Source organism: Dipodomys merriami, unplaced genomic scaffold (assembly GCF_024711535.1).
Source record: "Dipodomys merriami isolate MVZ:Mamm:240054 unplaced genomic scaffold, mDipMer1.0.p SCAF_92, whole genome shotgun sequence".
In the NCBI taxonomy this organism is placed as follows: Eukaryota; Metazoa; Chordata; class Mammalia; order Rodentia; family Heteromyidae; genus Dipodomys; species Dipodomys merriami.
In genome coordinates, this window is record NW_027206535.1 from 672161 (window position 1) to 692020 (window position 19860).

Sequence of the window (19860 nt, forward strand, 5' to 3'; positions counted from 1 at the left end):
TAACATTCTTAAGTTCTAGAAAGGGCTGGGAAAGTGGCTCAGTAGTAGAGTGTTTGTCTAGCATGCATGAGGCCCTGGTTTCGATTCCTCAGCACCATATAAACAGAAAAAGCCAGAAGTGGCACTGTGGCTCAAGTGGTGGAGTGCTAGCCTTGATCTGAAGAGCTGAGGGACAGTGCCCAGGCCCAGAGTTCAAGTCCCACGACCAACCAAAAAATATTAAAAATTTCTAGAAAGTGTTCTATTCTTGAAAATATTTTCTACTGAAATATTAAACAGTACTTCCTGCTCAATAAAAATTATAAACGAGGGCCAACATTCTGAACAATGTTTTATTTTTTATTGATAACATGTTAGTCTTTAAAATGTCGTCTTTTTATCCTGCAGTAAGAAATGTAAAAAAAAGTACCAATTCCTAAGTTATACATCATATATTGTCAATTAAAGAATTGAAGAACAACACAATGACAGCCAGTTAGATTATACAGTTTTTACATTAGTAAAAAATGAGTCTACAAAAATTTAATGCCAAAATAATTATTGTTTCACAAAATGATTTTAGAAAGCCTTAAAATCAATTAAGGAAAATGTCCACTAAAATTGAAGGTAGATCAATATCCCGTAGATAATGAACAGAATCATTTATATTTGTACTTTTGGTTCTCTTGAATTTATCTCAGGTAAGGTTCAGGATCACAATATAATAGCTATTTGATCAGTTCATTTTAGTGTATGAACTACTTAAAACTACAAATAAATTTTCAGAGTTCAGAAAATTCACTTAAAAATGGTAATATAGCGCCTTTTAAATGTTGAGAAGAACTTTGCAAATGTTCAGAGGGAAATTTTATATATTTTCCTTTGGTTCACTAAACTTTCTTCGCTTTGGAACTGACTCTTGGCTAGAAGAATCAAAGTGATGGAAGGCCTGTAAGAAGAAAACAAATATTAAGATATTTTCCAGTTTACATGTCTTTAATCTTGTATTTATTTTCATGGGGCTGGGGTTTCTTCTCTTTTTTTTTGGTCGGTCATGGGGCTTGAACTCTGGGCTTGGGCGCTGTCCTTGTGCTCTTCAAGGCTAGCAGTCTACTGCTTGAGCCACAGGGCCACTTTTTTTTTTTTTGTCAGTCGTGGGGCCTGAACTCTGGGTCTGGGTGCTGTCCTCAGCTCTTCAGCTCAAAGCTAGCGCTCTACCTCTGGAGCCACAGCACCACTTCTGGCTTTATGTGGTGCTGAAGAATCGAACCCAGGGCCTTATGCATGCAAGGCAAGCACTCTACCACTAAGGCACCTTCCTAGCTCCCCATAGGGCCACTTCCAATTTTCTAGGGGTTTACTGGAGATAAGAGTCTCACCGACTTTCTTGCTCAGGCTAGCTTTGAACCGCGATCCTCAGATCTCAGCCTCCTCAGTAGCTAGGATTACAGGCGTGAACCACCGGCGCCCAATCATTTCAACTAAGATAGGATGCTTGGCTTTAAAAATAGAAGTAGAATAAAAGGCGTGGGCTTATAGCTCAGTGGCAGGATACATGCAAGGTCCTGAGTTCCATATCCAGCACACTAACAGCAAAATCTCTAGATGGGAATATTGGCACATGCCTGTAATCCCAACATTTGGATAGCTGAGGTGGGAGGATCAGAATTGGAGGCTAGCCTAAGTTAGTTAGCAAGTTCTAGAAAACAAGGAAAGGCCTTATGTAAAAAAGCAAACCTAGGGGTTGGAAGTTCAGTTGATAGAATGACAGCCAATTAGCAAAAGCTTTAGATACTGAGTTCAAGTCCCAGTCTCAGATCTTTAAAAAACAACAAACAAACAAACAAAAAGTACCACTGAGAGAGACTCTTAGGAGAGGAACACAAAGGCACAATGCCTATGTGCATCTGATCATACAAAATATTTGTTGAAATGAACTCTAGGAAATGAAAACAATAGGTTTTTTTTCTTTGTTGCTGTTTTGTTTTGTTTTTTTGTCTTGTTTATTCATTTTTCTGTTTTGAGAAGGTAAGAGGAGACACAGAAATAGAGGAACAAGGGTGAACAAATGCAGCAGTGGTACTCACTAGACACTATGTTAGAAATGAACTACACAACTTGTGGGTAGGGAGGGAAGGGAAAAACTGGGAGAGATCAAGGGAAAGGGTGACATTGTCCAAAAATAAATGTTCTTTTTACCTTACTTATGTAACTGTAACCCCTCTGTACATCACCTTTATAACAACAGAAAATAAAATTGGGCTGGGCTGGAAAAGTGACTCAGTGGTAGAGTGCTTGCCTTGCACACATGAGGCCCTGGGTTCGATTCCTCAGCACCACATAAGCAGAAAAAGCCTGTAGTGGCACTGTGGCTCAAGTGGTAGAGCGTTAGCCTTGAGCTGAAGAGCTGAGGGACAGCACCCAGGCCCAGAGTTCGGGCCCCATGACTGACAAAATAATAATAATAGTAATAAAATTGGGGGAAAATAAGCCTGTTGAAATTTATTAACTGCATATGTACATTTTTTGATGGCTGCTGATATATAAGATCTTCATTAGAGTTGTTAGAGAAATTAGATGATGAGATTAAACATGTGTCCTTGAAATTAGATAAAACATTTTAGAGGAATGAGAAGGGAAAACAGAATTTAATTACAAATAGAAAAACATTCTAGGGCTGGGAAGGTGGCTCAGGGGTAGAGTGCTTGCCTTGCATGCATGAAGCCCTGGGTTTAATTCCTCAGCACCACATAAGCAGAAAAACCCAGAAGTGGCTCAAAGTGGTAGAGTGCTAGCCTTGAGCTGAAGAGCTGACAGCACCCAGGCCCAGAGTTCAGGCCTCATGATTGACAAAAAAAAAATTCTACCTTGAGACCATCGAAGATTTAAATCATGCCTTTCTTTTGTATCCCTGATACCAAAAGGTACATATATCTATATTATATATTTAATATATTATACAATAGTTATACATTAGATTATGTACATTTTGGATATATATGAAATATGTATGTGTGTATATACACACATACAAACTGTGGGCTGGGGATAGAACCCAAACCTCTGTGCATAATAGTCAAACAATTCTACTGCTAAGCTAAACCCCTAGTGAACACTGAATAAATAGGAGGATGTATAAGGGAAATCCTAACAAGACTCTCTGAGTTATGGAACTTTGATTTTGTTGGGAAAAAAACTATGAATAATAGATTATGATTTTTCACAAAAAATCAACATAAAGTACCTAATATATAATGCAATGTACTTTCCATTCCCTGCTTAAGCTATTAAACTCTCTGTCTCTCTCTCTGTCTCTCTCTCTGTGTATATATTTTTTGTCTTGGGGCTTAAACTCAACACCTCTGGGCACTGTCCTAGAGCTTTGTTGCTCAAGGCTAGTTAGTGCCCTACCACTCTGAGCCACAGCGCCACTTCCAGTTTTCTGGTGGTCAGCTAGAGATAGGAGTCTCATGGACTTTCTTGCCTGGGCTGGCTTTGAAACACGATCCTCAGATATCAGCCTCCTGAGTAGCTAGGTGTGACCCATCTATATTTTTGAGATTCTCCTTCTAACTTTTGACTTTTCAAAATATTAAATTTTCAGTTTTTGAATTTTCTCTCTTCCTAGTGCAAAGAATGGAGCCCAGGGTTTTTTTATGAATGCTAGATAAGGACTCTACCACATTTCTAGCCCTTCAATTGCCTTAAAAAAAAAAAAAAAAAGCCGGGCGCTGGTGGCTCACGCCTGTAATCCTAGCTACTCAGGATGCTGAGACTGAGGATCACGGTTCAAAGCCAGCACGGGAGGAGAGACCGTGAGACTCCTATCTCCAATAAACCACCAGAAAACCGGAAGTGGCGCTGTAGCACAAGTGGTAGAGCGCTCGCCTTGAGCTGAAGAGCTGAGGGACAGCGCCCAGGCCCAGAGTTCAAGTCCCATGACCGACAAAAAACAAAACAAAACAAAAAAAACCAAACAGATTAGGGTCTGGGAAGGTGGCTCAGTGGTAGAGCACTTGAGGCCCTGGGTTCGATTCCTCAGTACCACATAAGCAAAAAGAAAAAAGCTGGAAGTGGCACTGTGGCTCAAGTGGTAGAATGCTAGCCTTGAGCTGAGGAGCTGAGGGAGGACAGCGCCCAGGCCCAGAGTTCAGGCCCCCCGACCGGACCCAAAAAAAAAGATTAATGACACTAAAAAAATGTATAAAAATGTATAGCTGGGCACCGGTGGCTCAAGCCTGTTATCTTAGCTACTCAGGAGGCTGAGATCTGAGGATAGTGGTTCAAAGCCAACTGGGGCAGGAAATTCATGAGATTCTTTTTTTGGGGGGGGGGGGGGAATCTAGTCATGGGGCCTGAACTCTGGGCCTGGGTGCTGTCCCTCAGCTCTTCAGCTCAAGGCTAGCATTCTACCACTTGAGCCACAGTGCCACTTTTGGCTTTTTTCTTTTTTCTTATGTGGCGCTGAGGAATCGAACCCAGGACCTCAGGCATGCAAGGCAAGCGCTCTACCACTGAGCCACCTTCCCAGCCCCTCCATGAGATTCTTATCTCCAATTAACTACCAGAAAACCAGAAGTGATTCTGTGGCTCAAGTGGTAGAGCTCTCCCCTTAAGCTGAAGAGCTGAGGGACAGTGACTAGGCCCAGAGTTCAAGCCCCACAACCAACAACAACAACCAAAAAAAGCAGCTAAGAGACAGCACCCAGGCTCTGAGTTCAAAACCCAGGACCAGCACAAAAAATTAAAAAGAATACACACATATAATTTATGTTAGGAATTACATTCTCCAGAGATATTCTGAGAAAGTACTTTATTTTTAGGATATGCATATATAATTATGTATAATTATATATATAGTCAACTTTTGTTTGTTTTAGTTTTGGTATCTACATAGCTCAGATCAAATTTGTGGGCCAATTTTAGTTGCAAAATGTCCTAATATTCTTTTTTTTTGTCTTGGGGGCTGAACTCTGGGCCTGGGCATTGTCCCTCAGCTCTTCAGCTCAAGGCTAGCACCCTACCACTGGAGCCACAGTGCCACTTCCAGCTTTTTTTTTTTCTGCTTATGTGGTGTTGCAGAATTGAACCCAATGCTTCAGGCATGTGAAGCAAGCACTCTACCAGTGAGCCAACTTCCCAGCCCTGCCTTAATGTTCTTATAATGTAATTTTTACATTATACTCATACTTTTCCTAACATTCTTTTTTTTTGAGGGGGTGGGGTCCGGTCATGGGGCCTGAACTCTGGGCCTGGGTGCTGTCCCTCAGCTCTTCAGCTCAAGACTAGCGCTCTACCACTTGAGCCACAGTGCCACTTCCGGCTTTTTTCTTTTTGTTTATGTGGTACTGAGGAGTTGAACCCAGGGCCTCATGCATGCAAGGCAAGCGCTCTACCACTGAGCCACCTTCCCAGCCCTTCCTAACATTCTTTACCTAATAAATTCCTCTACTAATTTCAAATCATTTATGGAAAAAATTAAGTGCTCATAGAATGAGATAATAGCCAACATATTGAATCTTGTTTCAAAATAATTTCATTTTAAAAAATACATTTGATGAAGATTTGTGTGTTAGAACTCAAGAGCATTCAGGTATATGATCAAATTTATTAATTTATAGTAATGACATTCTGATGCTTGCTGTTTTATTCAACCTATTTATTATCACAAGACTTACTGTTTTCCTAGATTTAGGTTCACTTCTCTTCTGGTTTTCTTTACATTTTACTGGATGATTTCCATTTACCTTAACAAAGATAGACTAATTACTAACTGGTTATTGCTCAAAAAACATCTAACAGTTGATTTTCAAATTTATGCAACTACATAGCTTTACTGAGATATAATATAGATAGTATGATTTACCTATTTAAAGTACATAACCAATAATGTTAAGTATACTCTGAATGCACAATTTATCATCACAGCCCATTAGTCATGTTTTGAGCTTTTTAAATTTCAACTCGAGAATCAAGTGCATCTCATCACAGTCCATTTTAGAACATTTTCATTACCCCAAAAAGAAAGCCTATATTCCTTCACTGTTACTCTTTTATTCCCCTATCTTCCCACTAGTCTTAAAGGTTAAAGCTTTTTGTCTCAATTGCTTCCAATTCTTTCACACGAATCACATGATATGTATGTTTGTGACTTGTGTGTGTGTGTGTGTGTGTGTGTGTGTGTGTGTGTGTGTGTGTGTGTGTGCGCCTTTGTGTGGTACTAGGGCTTTAATCCAGGCCCTGTGCACTATTTCTTAGTTTTGTCAAAGCTGGCACTCTACCACTTGAGACACAGCTCCACTTCTGGCTTTTTGCTGGTTAACTGGGTCTCACAGACTATCCTGCTTGAGCTAGCTTCGAAGTTAGATCCTCAGATCTCAGCCTCCTGAGTAGTTAGGATTATACATGTGAGCCACCACTGGCTGTCTTCTTTCCATTAGCATAATATTCAAGGTTCATTCAAGTTGTTGCATGTATTGACATTTTATTCTTTTTTGTGGCTCAATAAATATTCCACTGAATAGATGTGCCACAGTTTGTTTATCCATTCACCTGTTTATTGACATTTAGATTTTTTTCTACCTTTTAGCTATTGTGACTAATTCTGTATATGTAGCTATTAAAATGAAAATTGAAAGATAACAAATTATTAACTGTCATATTATTAATCTCTAAATAACATACTTTTTTTTTCTATTATTTAAGATAAACAAGATTCTCTCTCTTATGCCAGTAACGGGCTTGAACTCAGGGCTTGGGCACTGTCTCTAAACTTTTTCACTCAAGGCAAGTGCTCTACCACTTGAGCCACATTTCTAGCTTTTCTGGGGGAGTTTATTGGAGATGATAGTCTCATGGACTTTCCTTCCTGGGCTGGCTTTGAACTGCGATCCTTGAATCTCATCCTCCCAAGTAGCTAGGATTACAGGAAGGTGTGAGCTACCAGCTCCTGGCTGAATTCTGCTTTTTATTAGTTCTAACTTCCTACTGAGTACAGGGAAAGAAAAAGACTCCTAAAAAAGACACTATAATCAGTGGTAAATGTTTTATAGTCAGTTCTGTGCTTTAGACAAACCCTGAAGCATTCGTTCATTTCCATGAGGTAAATGTTGAATTTCAAGTACTCAACATGATGTCACTGAATGAAGAATTGGAAGACATGTTCTGGGATACCACTGATAGAGTAATCTGTTTCCTAACTTCAAATATAATACTTTATATTTTATTCTGTTTATTCTGTACACCTATCCTTTGAAATTAAAAGTCTAAAATCAAATGTGAATTTTTCTCATATATTAAATTCTATTTAGTATAATTCAAAAATTAAAGTAAATGAGCTTGTTTTGACTTGGAACATAATCCATTTTATGTAAGATATATAAAAATTAAACTTCAATATGTTACTACCAAGATAATCAATTTATAAAAAGAAACATGGGAACATTCTAGGATTCTAGAATTCTCTTGGAAGTAAGGCTAAAATCACTTCTTAAAGCTTTCCTTGAATTCTTTCTAATGTACAGTCAGTAAAATTAAAGTTTGCTTCCTTTGTGCCTCTATTCAGACTTCTACAATAGCTTTCTATCATTGCCTGTTTGCCTTCAGTTACCAATCTTTCTCCTAAGATCAGGAACTATAGGCTGTTAACTAGGTTCCATCCTCAGTGCCTAGAATAGTACCTGACATAATGTGCTTTCATCTAATGCTGGTCCAATAAATGAAATGGCAAAATAAATTCATGTATAGGAGATGAATTACACAATCAGAATAGAATTTACAATTTTAAAGTTTTTACCATTTTATTATGAAAGATCCTTCCACTCCTCGTTTTACTTTCAGATACATCAAGTTCAGATGTTTTACTGACTAAGTGCTCAACCTAGAAAAGAAATAAATTACATAAACTATGAAACATAGTGCAACTCATAACATAATGAAGTCCAAAAATTCAAGCACACAATGATCAGCATTTTGTCATATTACATTAATAAAACCAGTAATTTTAGTTGGTTCATACTGTCACAAAAAGAACAAAATTTAGTGATACTGACAATTTATACTCAACACTGTATACTGAACACTCAACCAAAAAAGCCTCAAGTGATTACTAGGTACTACCTTTCCAGATGATAGGACTTTTAGCTCACTCCCATTTGAGAAAGAGTTAAGACAGAGGAAAGTAGACCTCAATGATCAATCCCATTATTTCTAAGTTTGTATTGTTTAAATTTTGTATTTCAAAAATTTACTATTTTGTAAGTTGAAAACAAAATTAAACATGTTCTGCTCCATTGCTACAAATATGTGTTTTATACAACAAAGCAGAGTGGACTAAATAATTGCTTAAGATTCTGCCTAGCTATAAGATTCTGAGATTCTATTTGGGATTTATTATTAAACAAATTCACAATAAATATAAAAACTTTTTCAACATATAACGTCTTTGTTAATAATAAACATTCTAAATATTTAATTTTCTCCTAAAAGACAAAGAATAAGAAAATATAAGAATAACTAAGCATATAAGCAATCTTTTTTTTTTTTTGCCAGCCCTGGTCCTGAACTCAGAGCCTGGGTACTGTCCCTGAACTTCTTTTGCTCAAGGATGGCACTCTACCACTTGAGCCACAACACCAATCCTGGCATTTTCTGTTTATATAGTACTGAGGAATCAAACCCAGGGCTTCATGCATGCTAGGCAAACACTCTACAACTAAGCCACATCCCCAGCCAGCAATCTTTTTTTCCCCCTGGAGCCGCATCACCACTTCCAGTTTTCTGGTAGTTTATTGGAGATAAGAGTCTCCCAGAGCTGGGCGCTGGTGCCTCACACCTGTAATCCTAGCTACTCAGGAGGTTGAGATCTGAGGATCGTTGTTCAAAGCCAGCCTGGGCAGGAAAAGTCCATGAGACTCTTATTTCCAATAAACCAGCAGAAAACCAGAAATAGAGCTGTGGCTCAAGTAGTAGAGCTCTCGCCTTTAGCTGAAGAGCTGAGGGACAATGCCCAGGCCCAGAGTTCAAGCCCCATGACTGAAAACAAAAAAGTTTCACTCACTTTCCTGCCCCAGCTGGCTTTGAACTGTGATCCTGAGATCTCAGTCTCTTGAGTAGCAAAGATTACAGTCTCCAAAAGTCATCTTTAAAAATAACAACAGCTGGGCACCGGTGACTCATGCCTGTGCTACTCAGGAGGCTGAGATCTTAGGTTCACGGTTCAAAGCCAGCCAGGGCAGGAAAGTTCAGAGATTCTTATCTCCAATAAACCACCAGAAAACTGGAAGTGGTGATGTGGCTCAAGTGGTAGAGCACTAGCCTTGAGCTGAAGAGCGCAGGAACAGCACCCAGGTTCAGAGTTCAAGCCCCATGACCGACAAAAATTAATAAAAATAAAAACTAAAAATAACAACAAAAGCAAGTAAAAAGTTAGAGGCCATGCACTGATGGTTCATGACTGTAATTCTTTTTTTTTTTTTGGGTCCAGTCGTGGGACCTGAACTCTGGGCCTGGGCGCTGTCCCTCAGCTCTTCAGCTCAAGGCTAGTGCTCTACCACTTGAGCCACAGAGCCACTTCCGGCTTTTTTCTTTTTGCTTATGTGGTGCTAAGGAATCGAACCCAGGGCCTCAGGCTTGCAAGGCAAGTGCTCTACCACTGAGCCACCTTCCCAGCCCATCATGCCTGTAATTCTTGTTACTTAAAACACATAGAATGGGAGGATTGTGGTTTCAGGGCAACACAGGCCTTTTTAGTCCAAGAGACTCCTCAACAGAAGCAGCTGTGGGTGTGATGACATATACTTGTTACCCTAGCTATGATAACAAACTAAAAATTGGAAATCATGAACCAGGTGCTTGCCCCAGTAGGAAACATGAAAAATAAGCAGTGCAGAAAATGGCTAAAGAGTCAGTGGTGGAGTCCTGACTAGAAAGTATGAGGCTGAGTTCAAACCCAAAATTTTAAAAGGCTATCAAGCATAGTGGGAAATGAGAAATTGGAAATTTTAGACTTCCTTTCTTTTTTTTTTTGTTGGTTGTGGGTTTGAACTCTGGGCCTGGGCATTGTTCCTCAGCTCTTCAGCTCAAGGTGAGCTCTCTACCACTTGGGCCACAGTGCCACTTCTGGCTTTTTTTCCAATTTTCTGGTGGTTAATTGGAGATAAGAGTCTCTTGGGCTTTCCTGCCAGGGCTGGCTTTGAATCATGATCCTCAGATCTCAGCCTCCTGAGTAGCTATGATTATAGGCGTGAGCCACCAGCAGCTGGCTAATTTTAGACTTTCTTTACACTTCATAATTTCATCTTTATTACAAATTTGGTTCTGAAAAATTTTTTAAAGTTAAAATGGTATGAAACTGAATTGGTAGTTTAATCTATATTTTTAACTTATTACCTCCAATTCCAGAAACTCCATAGGTTTTTTTTTCTGCTTTTCCATTTTAGTTTCAAAGTCAAAATCATCCTACGCAATTATGTGAAGAAAAAAATGGGTATATTTCAAAAAGAAATGAAAACAATTGTGTAGAATTGTTTATGAACAAGTTCATTTTATGTAAAGGATAACTATAAAACTACAACTACCTTGTGCTTGCTAAAATAAAATGGTCTTTGAATTCCTATCACAAGAAAATTATTTTATTTTATTTTTATTTTTTGATAGTTGTGGGGGCTGAACTCTAGGCCTGGGCACTGTCCCTTAGCAATTCAGCTCAAGACTAGCACCCTACCACTTAAGCCACAGCGCCACTTCTGGCTTTTTTCTGCTTATGTGGTGCTGAGGAACTGAACCCAGGGCCTCATGCATGTAAGGCAACCACTCTACCACTGAGCCAAATTCCCAGCCCGAAAATTTATTTTTTTGAGACAAGGTCTTGCTTTATTGCCAAGGCTGGTCTGGAACTCATGGCCTTCCTGCCTACACCTGGAATTATGGCTATGTATCACTATGTCTGGCTCAAGGCAACTTATTTATCCAAATAAAATATGTTATTTCTTTTTACTTTATTTTCATTTTATTTACCATTTTATGTCTATCATTTATACTCAACAATAATTTATGAATGATAGAAATTTACAACTTTCTCAAAAATGCATGATGGTTCTAGAAATTCTTACATTTTACTATTGTCTGACAATATTGAATCTGACATATTCATAAATCAAGCTACCACATCTATAGATCTGTAATTTCTATACAAGTGTTAGTATATACTACGAATATACTTAGCCTCCTCTTCAAGAAGTCCATGACAAGCTTAGTTACTGTATTTTAAAGGTAGCAACAAGTTAAAAAGTCTAAATTATAATTATTGTACAATTCGTGAAAGATGGGAAAGAAATTCAAAAATTTTAAAAATACAAGATCCCTGGGGGGTGGGAAGGTGGCTCAGTGGTAGAGCGCTTGCCTTGCATGCATGAGGCCCTGGGTTTGATTTCTCAGCATCACATAAGCAGAAAAAGCCGCAAGTGTGGCTATGGCTCAAGTGGTAGAGTGTTAACCTAGAGCTGAGGTGCAGCGCCCAGATCCAGAGTTCAGGCCCCACCACTGACAAAAAAAAAATAAAAAAAAATAAAAATACATACATACATACATACATACATACATACATACATACATATATATATATATATATATATATATATTACATATTACAAGATCCCAGCCATATTCGTTTATATAGCCAGATTAGGATGTAAGTTTTAGGAAAACAATTTGATTGAATTGGTTGAAAACTGACTTTTCTTGCTTGATAAGAAATGTACTCATTTCCTTGCTCATGTAATTGTAACCCTTCTGTATCATATTTTCACAATTAAAAAAACGTATTAATAAAAAAAAAGAAAACTGGGGGCTGGGAAGGTGGCTCAGTGGTAAAGTGCTTGCCTTGCATGCCTGAGGCCCTGGGTTTGATTCCTCAGCACCACATAAGCAAAAAGAAAAAAGCCGGAAGTGGCGCTGTGGCTCAAGTGGTAGAGCGCTAGCCTTGAGCTGAAGAGCTGAGGGACAGCACCCAGGCCCAGAGTTCAGGCCCCACGACAGGACCCCCCCAAAAAAAGAAAACTGAATTCTCTATCTTAAAAGATAAGGCCAAGTTTAGAACAGTGAGTTGGGCTGGGAATGTGGCTCGCTTGCTTTGCATGAAGCCCTGGGTTTGATTCCCAGTACCACATAAACAGAAAAGGCCTGAAGTGATACTGTGGCTCAAGGGCTAGAGTGCTAGCCTTGAGCAAAAGAAGCTCAGGGACAGTGTCCAGGCCCTAAGTTCATGCTCCAAGACTGGCAAAAAAACCCAATGAAAACCCAAAACAACAACAACAAAAACAAATGTAAGCCTCTGGCATAAGTACAATGGCTATGACTTAGAATAAGACAAGAAAAGAAGTGACATTAAAGAACAATATTGGAAGGTTAAAGCAACAATAGTATTCATATTTTCTGGGAATAAGGCAACTAAAAATCTCATTCAATTAATATTGAGGATGCAATCTAAATTTAAGTGCTAGACATAGTAAGACTATAAGACAAATAATACTTTTTACCTTCCAGGAACTTCCAATCTACTTTAGGAAGATAAGTTTCTAGGTCTTGGAGAAATTAAGCACAGTTTATGAATGTTTTACACTGGACTAGTACAACAATTTTCAAGTTATGCCATAGATTTCTAGGGATTTCCTCAGAGTCCACTATGAAGGTAGGTAAAGTTGGTAACTGGCTGGGCCTGTAGCACAACTTCTTGCTTCAATTATAATAGTTGTGTTTTTAAGTTCTGAGTATAAGTTTTGAACTAAGGTAAAAACTTTAAGGTCTTTTCCAACCTTAAATTTTGAGTTTTGTGTTTGTCGTGGCCTGGTGCTGTCCCTGCGCTAAAATTTTTAGCTCAAGGCTAATGCTCTACCACTTTTTAGGTGGTTAATTGGAGATAGGAGTCTCAGGATTTTCCTGCCTAGGCTGGCTTTAAACCACAATCCTCAAATTTCAGCCTTCTTAGTAGCTAGGCACAAGGCCCAGCCAATCTTAAGTTACAATATAACATATCTCTGAATATTAATTCTTCGTAAATAAATCAAACATTTTTATTATTGTACTTTATAACTCTTTAGATATACTCACACTTAAGTAATTTTCATCTTCGACATCATCTTTGTCCATCAGGATTTTTCGAAGTGGTGTTTTTAATTGTTTTGGTAATAGTATAGTTGAATCAATATTTTCCATTCGTTCTCTCTCAGTGGTCACTTTTACTTTGAAGGTGTGAAAAGGTGTTGGGACTTCTCCGACATTTAAATACATAGGATCCCCTTCAAATGTTACCCCGTCACAATCACCATCTTTAAAGCCAGGAGGCTGGTAATCTGGAGGTGTAACTACAAAAAAATAAGTTTAAACCATAATGTTCACAGAACTGATGAAACTATATTATTACCTTATATAAAAACATATGCAGAAGCCAGGTGCTGATGGCTCACGCCTGTAATTCTAGCTACTCAGGAGGCTGAGATCTGAGGATCGTGGTTCAAAGCCAGCCTGGGCAGGAATATTGGTGAGACTTATCTCCATTTAACCACCAGAAACCCAAAGTGACACTGGCTCAAGTGGTAGAACTCTCACTTTGTGCTGAAGAGCTCAAGGACAGCACATAGGCCCAGAGTTCAAGCCCAGGAACAACAACAAAAACCAAAACCAAAAACCAAAACCAAAACAAACAGACAAAAAAAAATCACATGCAGGTAAGTTTCAAATAGCACAGAGGGCATAAATAGAAATCCAACATTACTCTCTTCCTATCACCAAGTCCTCATTTTATTCCCTAAAAGTTAATTCATTTTTCTGACTGGCTGTGTGGTCTGGAACAAATTATCTTTGGTTTGATTTCTTCCTTGGTTAAATGGAAAAATAATAGTACCTGCCCTTCTAGGGTCACTATGGCTATAAAATGAATTAAAGCATTGTAAAACATTCTGAAAAGAACTGGCAACAAATATAAAAGAGAATATTTGATAAATTTAAATTGGTATTGTCTTTGCTTTATGTTCTTGAAGGTAATATATTATATATAATAAAAATATAACGTTTCATGGGGCTGGGAAGGTGGCTCAGTGGTAGAGCACTTGCCTTGCATGCCTGAGGCCCTGGGTTCGATTCCTCAGCACCACATAAGCAAAAAGAAAAAAAAAGCTGGATGTGGCGCTGTGGCTCAAGTGGTAGAGTGCTAGTCTTGAGCTGAAGAGCTGAGGGACAGTGCCCAGGCCCAGAGTTCAGGCCCCACGACCAGACCCCCCAAAAAATTAAAAAAAAATAATAACGTTTCTTACATAGGGTTTTAGGAAATATATATGTCCTTAGAAACAGAAATGTGATCATACTATTATGTATCTAGCTGTTCTTCATGTAATACAATTTATTTATTTTTTTCTATTTTATGCTGGTCCTGGGCTTGAACTCAGGGAGGGGGCCCTATCCCTGAACTTTTCTTTTTTTTTGGGTCCGGTCATGGGGCCTGAACTCTGGGCCTGGGCGCTGTCCCTCAGCTCTTCAGCTCAAGGTTAGCGCTCTACCACTTGAGCCACAGTGCCACTTCCGGCTTTTTTTCTTTTTTGCTTATGTGGTGCTGAGGAATCAAACCCAGGGCCTCATGCATGCCAAAGCAAGTGCTCTACCACTGAGCCACCTTCCCAGCCCCTCCCTGAACTTTTTTATTCAAGGCTAGTGCTCTACCACTTAAGGCACAGCTCTACTTCCAGCTTTTTTTTTTTTTTTTTTTTTTTGGCAGTTAATTAGTGATAAGAGTTTCATAGACATTTCTGCCTGAGCTAGTTTAGAACTGCAGATCTCATCCTCCTGAATAGCTATGATTACAGGCATGAGCCACTGGCACCCAGCTATGTGCCACACTTTTTTTTTTGGGTCCGGTTGTGGGGCCTGAACTCTGGGCCAGGGTGCTGTCCCTCAGCCCTTCAGCTCAAGGCTAGCGCTCTACCACTTGAGCCACAGCGCCACTTCCGGCTTTCTTTTTGCTTATGTGGTGCTGAGGAATTGAACCCAGGGCCTCATGCATGCAAGGCAAGTGCTCTGCCACTGAGCCACCTTCCCAGCCCCTGTGCCACACTTTATTTACTCAATTTCCAAAGAACAACTGTTTGTTCCTATTTTGGCAAAGTTATAACAAAAATATTTATAAATATGTAATCTTGCATAATTTTGCAGGTATAGATTAAAAATATTTTTCTAGTTATAGATATTTTGTATTAAAATTAAACTTTTGATATTGCCAAATGATCCTCTAAAACTGTTTCTACATTTCCTCAAAAATGCTTTTTCCTGGGGCTGGGAAGGTGGATCAGTGGTAGAGTGCTTGCCTTGCATGCCTTGAGCTGAAGAGCGCCCAGGCCCAGAGTTCAGGCCCCACGACCGGACCCAAAAAAAAAACCAAAACAAAACAAAATGCTTTTTCCTATGTTTTCCAATAATAGGTTTTCAAGTTTTACCAATCTAGTAAGTAAAAACAGTGTCTCATTGTTTCATTTCTTTATCAGTAGAATTACGTTTCACATGGATATGTGCCTATCACTAGAGAAGTGTACATTTTAACGTCTATTTTTTTCAAGTCTTTCTTTTGCAAATTCTTTAAGTTCAAAAATATATTAATAGTGTAGGTGCTATAAACATCCAGAATGGAAACTAATTATTTCAATAATAATAATAATAAATGCAAATTCCAAAAGAACCCCACAACATATTGCAAATAGTACCTTCATCGTAGTAAAAAAGTTTCATGGTCAAACAAACATCATTAGGTAAAGGTCCCAGATTTTGCATTAGAATATAAATCTTGCGAATGAGGAGAATACTTGCTTTCTTGGTGTCAGCAGATGACATGTTAGATTCATTGTTTTGATTTTTACTAGAAAATAATCAGATATTAATTTTTTCATAAAACTGGTGCTACCAATATCATAACTTCACATTTTAACTATTTGAAATTCTTGCTTTTATTATATCAAAGTTATTGACAGTTATCATAAAGTCAATTTAAAGGTCGCTATTATAAAATGTATTATCACTATATCCAAATATTAATTTGGATAATACACATTTTATTTATTTTTAATTTCTGTGTTTGAAAGAGAGTCTCATTAACTTTGCCTGAGCTGGCTTTGAATTCAGTCTTCCTATATTTGCCTCCCAAGTAGCTGGATTGAAGGTATGAGCCACCGTGCTCAAAGTTAGTATTCTATTTCACTTGAGATACAATTCCACTTCCTGCTTTTTTGGTAGCTAATTGGAGATAAGAATCTCCTGGGCTTTCCTTCCTAAGCTGGCTTTGAACCATGATCCTCAGATCTCAACATCCTGAGTAGCTTGGATTATAGGCATGAACCATAATAATTAAATATATTATGTTTTAATGAGGTATTTAAAGAAAATAAATGATGGATTTTAATCATACTTCTAATCATGCAAATCCTTTCTCAAATAGTATATAATGAGTCACACAATCTTGTAATGCAGCTATTCAAGGTACTATTCTATTTGATATAGCCATATCTTGAATGTTAACTGGGGATTTGAGAAGGTTTAGAATTAATCCTGGGGCTGGGATAAGGCTTAAGTGGTAAAACACTTGTCTAGCAAGTAAGAGGCTCTGAGTTCAAGACCCAATATAATAAATCAGTGAATGAATGATGCTTTCCAGAATTAATCCTGAAGTTTAGCTAGTAAATGTTAATGAATAGGTGGTATTATTAACATAAAAATGATACTATAGAACAATACCTTGTAAAGTCCATGACTGGTCCACTTTTGGTGTACTTGAACTTAAATTGGTAGCATTCTGAAATTGTCTAAAATAGAAAACATTAGACTTAGGTAAATTTTGGTTATATAAAACAGCAATATGCTACTTGTATATAACTCTTAACATTTAGTCAATAGTTTGTTCTTACATGCTAATCCCTATTGGTCCACTAAGGTTTTCAATTCCTGAGAGTCAATTCTAATGGTCTGGGTTTTGGGGCCTCAGTCTTAGAGGTTTATCTATTCCATTATTATTATTATTATTGTTTACAGTTTATGAATAATAAGTGTTAGGAACTTTTTAGAAGGAAACAGTAAAGGGAGAAACAATATCTCGACAGAATAGTTAAGTGCTTTAGCTTGAATGTGTCACCAAAAGTTCATGTGTTGCAAATTTACTCCCCAGCATATCAGTGTTACAGTTTGGGATCTTTAAGAGGCAATTAGAGCTGGACATGATGGCACACCTTGTATTCCCAGCTACTGAATACTTTTTAATTCCTGATATGGTAAACATTCACCATATTATTATTATTAACAGTAGTGCATCAATAAGATTGTTCATTTATTGGTAGAAGAAAATGTACAACTATACTATTTTCTTTACAATTAATTTATTCATAACCTTTGCACAAATAACCTGTTTTGTCACTAAGGGCATACATTAAGAATTAATTGCAGCATGAATATCAAAGATTAAAAACAATCCTAGCCATTCCAAAGCTGGGAATAGTTTGCTTTCTTTGCATGTCCTGTTCATATAAGGATGGAGGAGGGGGTCTGCTGTGTTTTAAATCAATTTAATCTCCTTCTCCACAACTGAATAAAACATTACATATTAACACATGTATTATAATGATTAAGCAACCAGATGATGAGATAACCTTCCTAGATTCAAATCCTGGTTCTGTCTCTTCTATCATATAACCTTAGGTAAGAAACCTTGTATTGGCCTGGTGCCACCTGTGGCTCATGCTTCTAATCCTAGCTGCTCAGTAGGTTGAGATCTGAGAATTGCAGTTCAAAGCCACCCTTGGGCAGAAAAGTCCATGGAACTCAGAATAAGCTACTCAGAAAAAGCCGGAAGTAACACTGTGGCTCCAGTGGTAGAGAGCTAGCCTTAAGCACAAAGAGGCTCAGGGATGGTGCCGAGGCCTGGAGTTCAAGCCCCAGGACAATAAATAAATAAATAAATAAAACCTTGAATCATAGTGGCTCATGACTGTAATCCTAGCTACTCAGGAGTTATGAGAATCAAGGTTCAAAGCCAGCCCAGGCAGAAACTCTGTGAGGCTTCCTCCAATTAACTAACAAAAAGCAGGAAGTGGACTTGTGGCTCAAGTGGTAGAGCTCTATCTTTTTTTTTTTTTTTTTTTTTTCTTTTTGCTTATGTGGGTGCTGAGGAATCGAACCCAGGGCCTCAGGCATGCAAGGCAAGCGCTTCAAGTGGTAGAGCTCTAGCTTTGAGTGAAAAAGCTCAGAGACAGTGCCTAGGCCCTGAGTTCGAGATACAGAACTGGCACCAAAAAAAGAAAACTTGTATCTAGGTTTGTAAGGTGGAGATGCTAATGGTAATTATGTCATGAAGGTTATAATGAATAAATGAGAAAAAATGTTCAAAAAGCCCAAAGCCTAATATAATAAACACTTAAGAATCTTCTCCCCGTTTCTTGTCTTCTAGTTTTCCATTTAATTTCTTGTTCTCTTTTCTTTCCCTTGATTGTCAGATGAACATGTGGGTGTGATTGAACTGTAGCATCTATTCCCAAGTGATTTAGGTTATTTCTAAAGGTTTATAAGCTTTGTAGGATAGGACCAGTCACATCATCTCCTGTAGTAAGCGTGTTTTTTTTTTTTTTTTGGGGGGGGGTCCGGTCATGGGGCCTGAACTCTGGGCCTGGGTGCTGTCCCTCAGCTCTTCAGCTCAAGGCTAGCGCTCTACCACTTGAGCCACAGCACCACTTCCGGCTTTTTTCTTTCTGCTTATGTGGTGCTGAGGAATCAAACCCAGGGCCTCAGGCATGCAAGACAAGTGCTCTACCACTGAGCCACCTTCCCAGCCCCGCATGTTTCTTTTTAAATATAACAATACAAGCTTAGAAGCATTATATAAGATTTAAACATAAACATATACAAGACTTAAACATAAACATATATATTAAATATTAAAATAATATATATTTAGATATTGGAAGCATAATGTTTATTTACCCAAGCACGCTTACCTGAGGGTCTTCTGGATTGGTGTATACCTATTAAAATAATTTAAATTGAGTTTAAGTATTCAAAAAGAAATAAATTGTGTATTTAAAATGTTAAGTGAACACAGCAAAGCAAAACAAAAAATAAAATTACTACCCAATATTAATGTTTTTCCCATTGAATAGACTAGTGGTTTGAAAAGGTGATAATCAACTGATAGTTTCAATGTCATTTAATGAAGAAAGGGAAAACTAAAATACAACATTAAGATACTTACAGCTAGAATGACCATCCTTAGCTGAAAAACAACAAAGAACAAACATCTTACTTGTATAAAATAGATTTCACCAGGTGCTGGTGGCTCATACCTGTAATTCTAGCTACTCAGGAGGCTGAGATCTGAGGATCGTGGTTCAAAGCCAGCCCGGGCTGGTGCATCTATAAGACTCTTATCTCCAGTTAACCCACCAGAAACCCAAAATGGTGCTGTGGCTCAAGTGATAGAGTGCTTGCCTTGAGCTGAAGAGCTGAGGGACTGTGCCCAGGCCCAGAGTTCAAGCCCCATGACCAACAACAACCAAAAGTTTTCATAGTAAAGCATAAAACTTATTTTGTAGCCTGGCCAGTGGCTCATACCTGTCACCCTAGCTACTCAGGAGGCGAGGTCTGAGGATTGTGGTTCAAAGCCAGCCTGGGAAGGAAACTCCATGAGACATTTTTTTTTTTTTGGGGGGGGGTCCCGTTGTGGGTCCTGAACTCTGGACCTGGGTGCTGTCACTCAGCTCTTCAGCTCAAGGCTAGTGCTCTACCACTTGGGCCACAGCGCCACTTCTGGCTTTTTTCTTTTTGCTTATGTGGTGCTGAGGAATTGAACCCAGGGCCTCATGC

The 19860-nt window shown here is 38.4% G+C and overlaps 1 protein-coding gene across 5 annotated transcripts in view; it reads right to left on the minus strand.

Annotated features, from left to right (window-relative positions):
* Window positions 1-378: 378 nt before the first annotated feature.
* Window positions 379-19860, minus strand: part of LOC138821549 (HORMA domain-containing protein 1-like) — a 34440-nt gene continuing 14958 nt past the window's right edge. For 2 of the 5 annotated variants that reach the window (XM_070013896.1, XM_070013897.1), the window contains exons 7-15: window positions 19250-19270; window positions 18996-19022; window positions 16750-16817; window positions 15726-15877; window positions 13087-13340; window positions 10369-10437; window positions 7775-7858; window positions 5658-5726; window positions 380-928 (exon numbers count right to left, since the gene is read on the minus strand). In XM_070013896.1, the coding sequence (XP_069869997.1) occupies window positions 848-928; window positions 5658-5726; window positions 7775-7858; window positions 10369-10437; window positions 13087-13340; window positions 15726-15877; window positions 16750-16817; window positions 18996-19022; window positions 19250-19270 (825 nt within the window). In that variant the 3' untranslated portion in view covers window positions 380-847. Of the gene's footprint in view, window positions 929-5657; window positions 5727-7774; window positions 7859-10368; window positions 10438-13086; window positions 13341-15725; window positions 15878-16749; window positions 16818-18995; window positions 19023-19249; window positions 19271-19860 lie in introns of all 5 variants that reach the window. The other 3 variants (XM_070013899.1, XM_070013900.1, XM_070013901.1) reach the window with 3 other exon arrangements.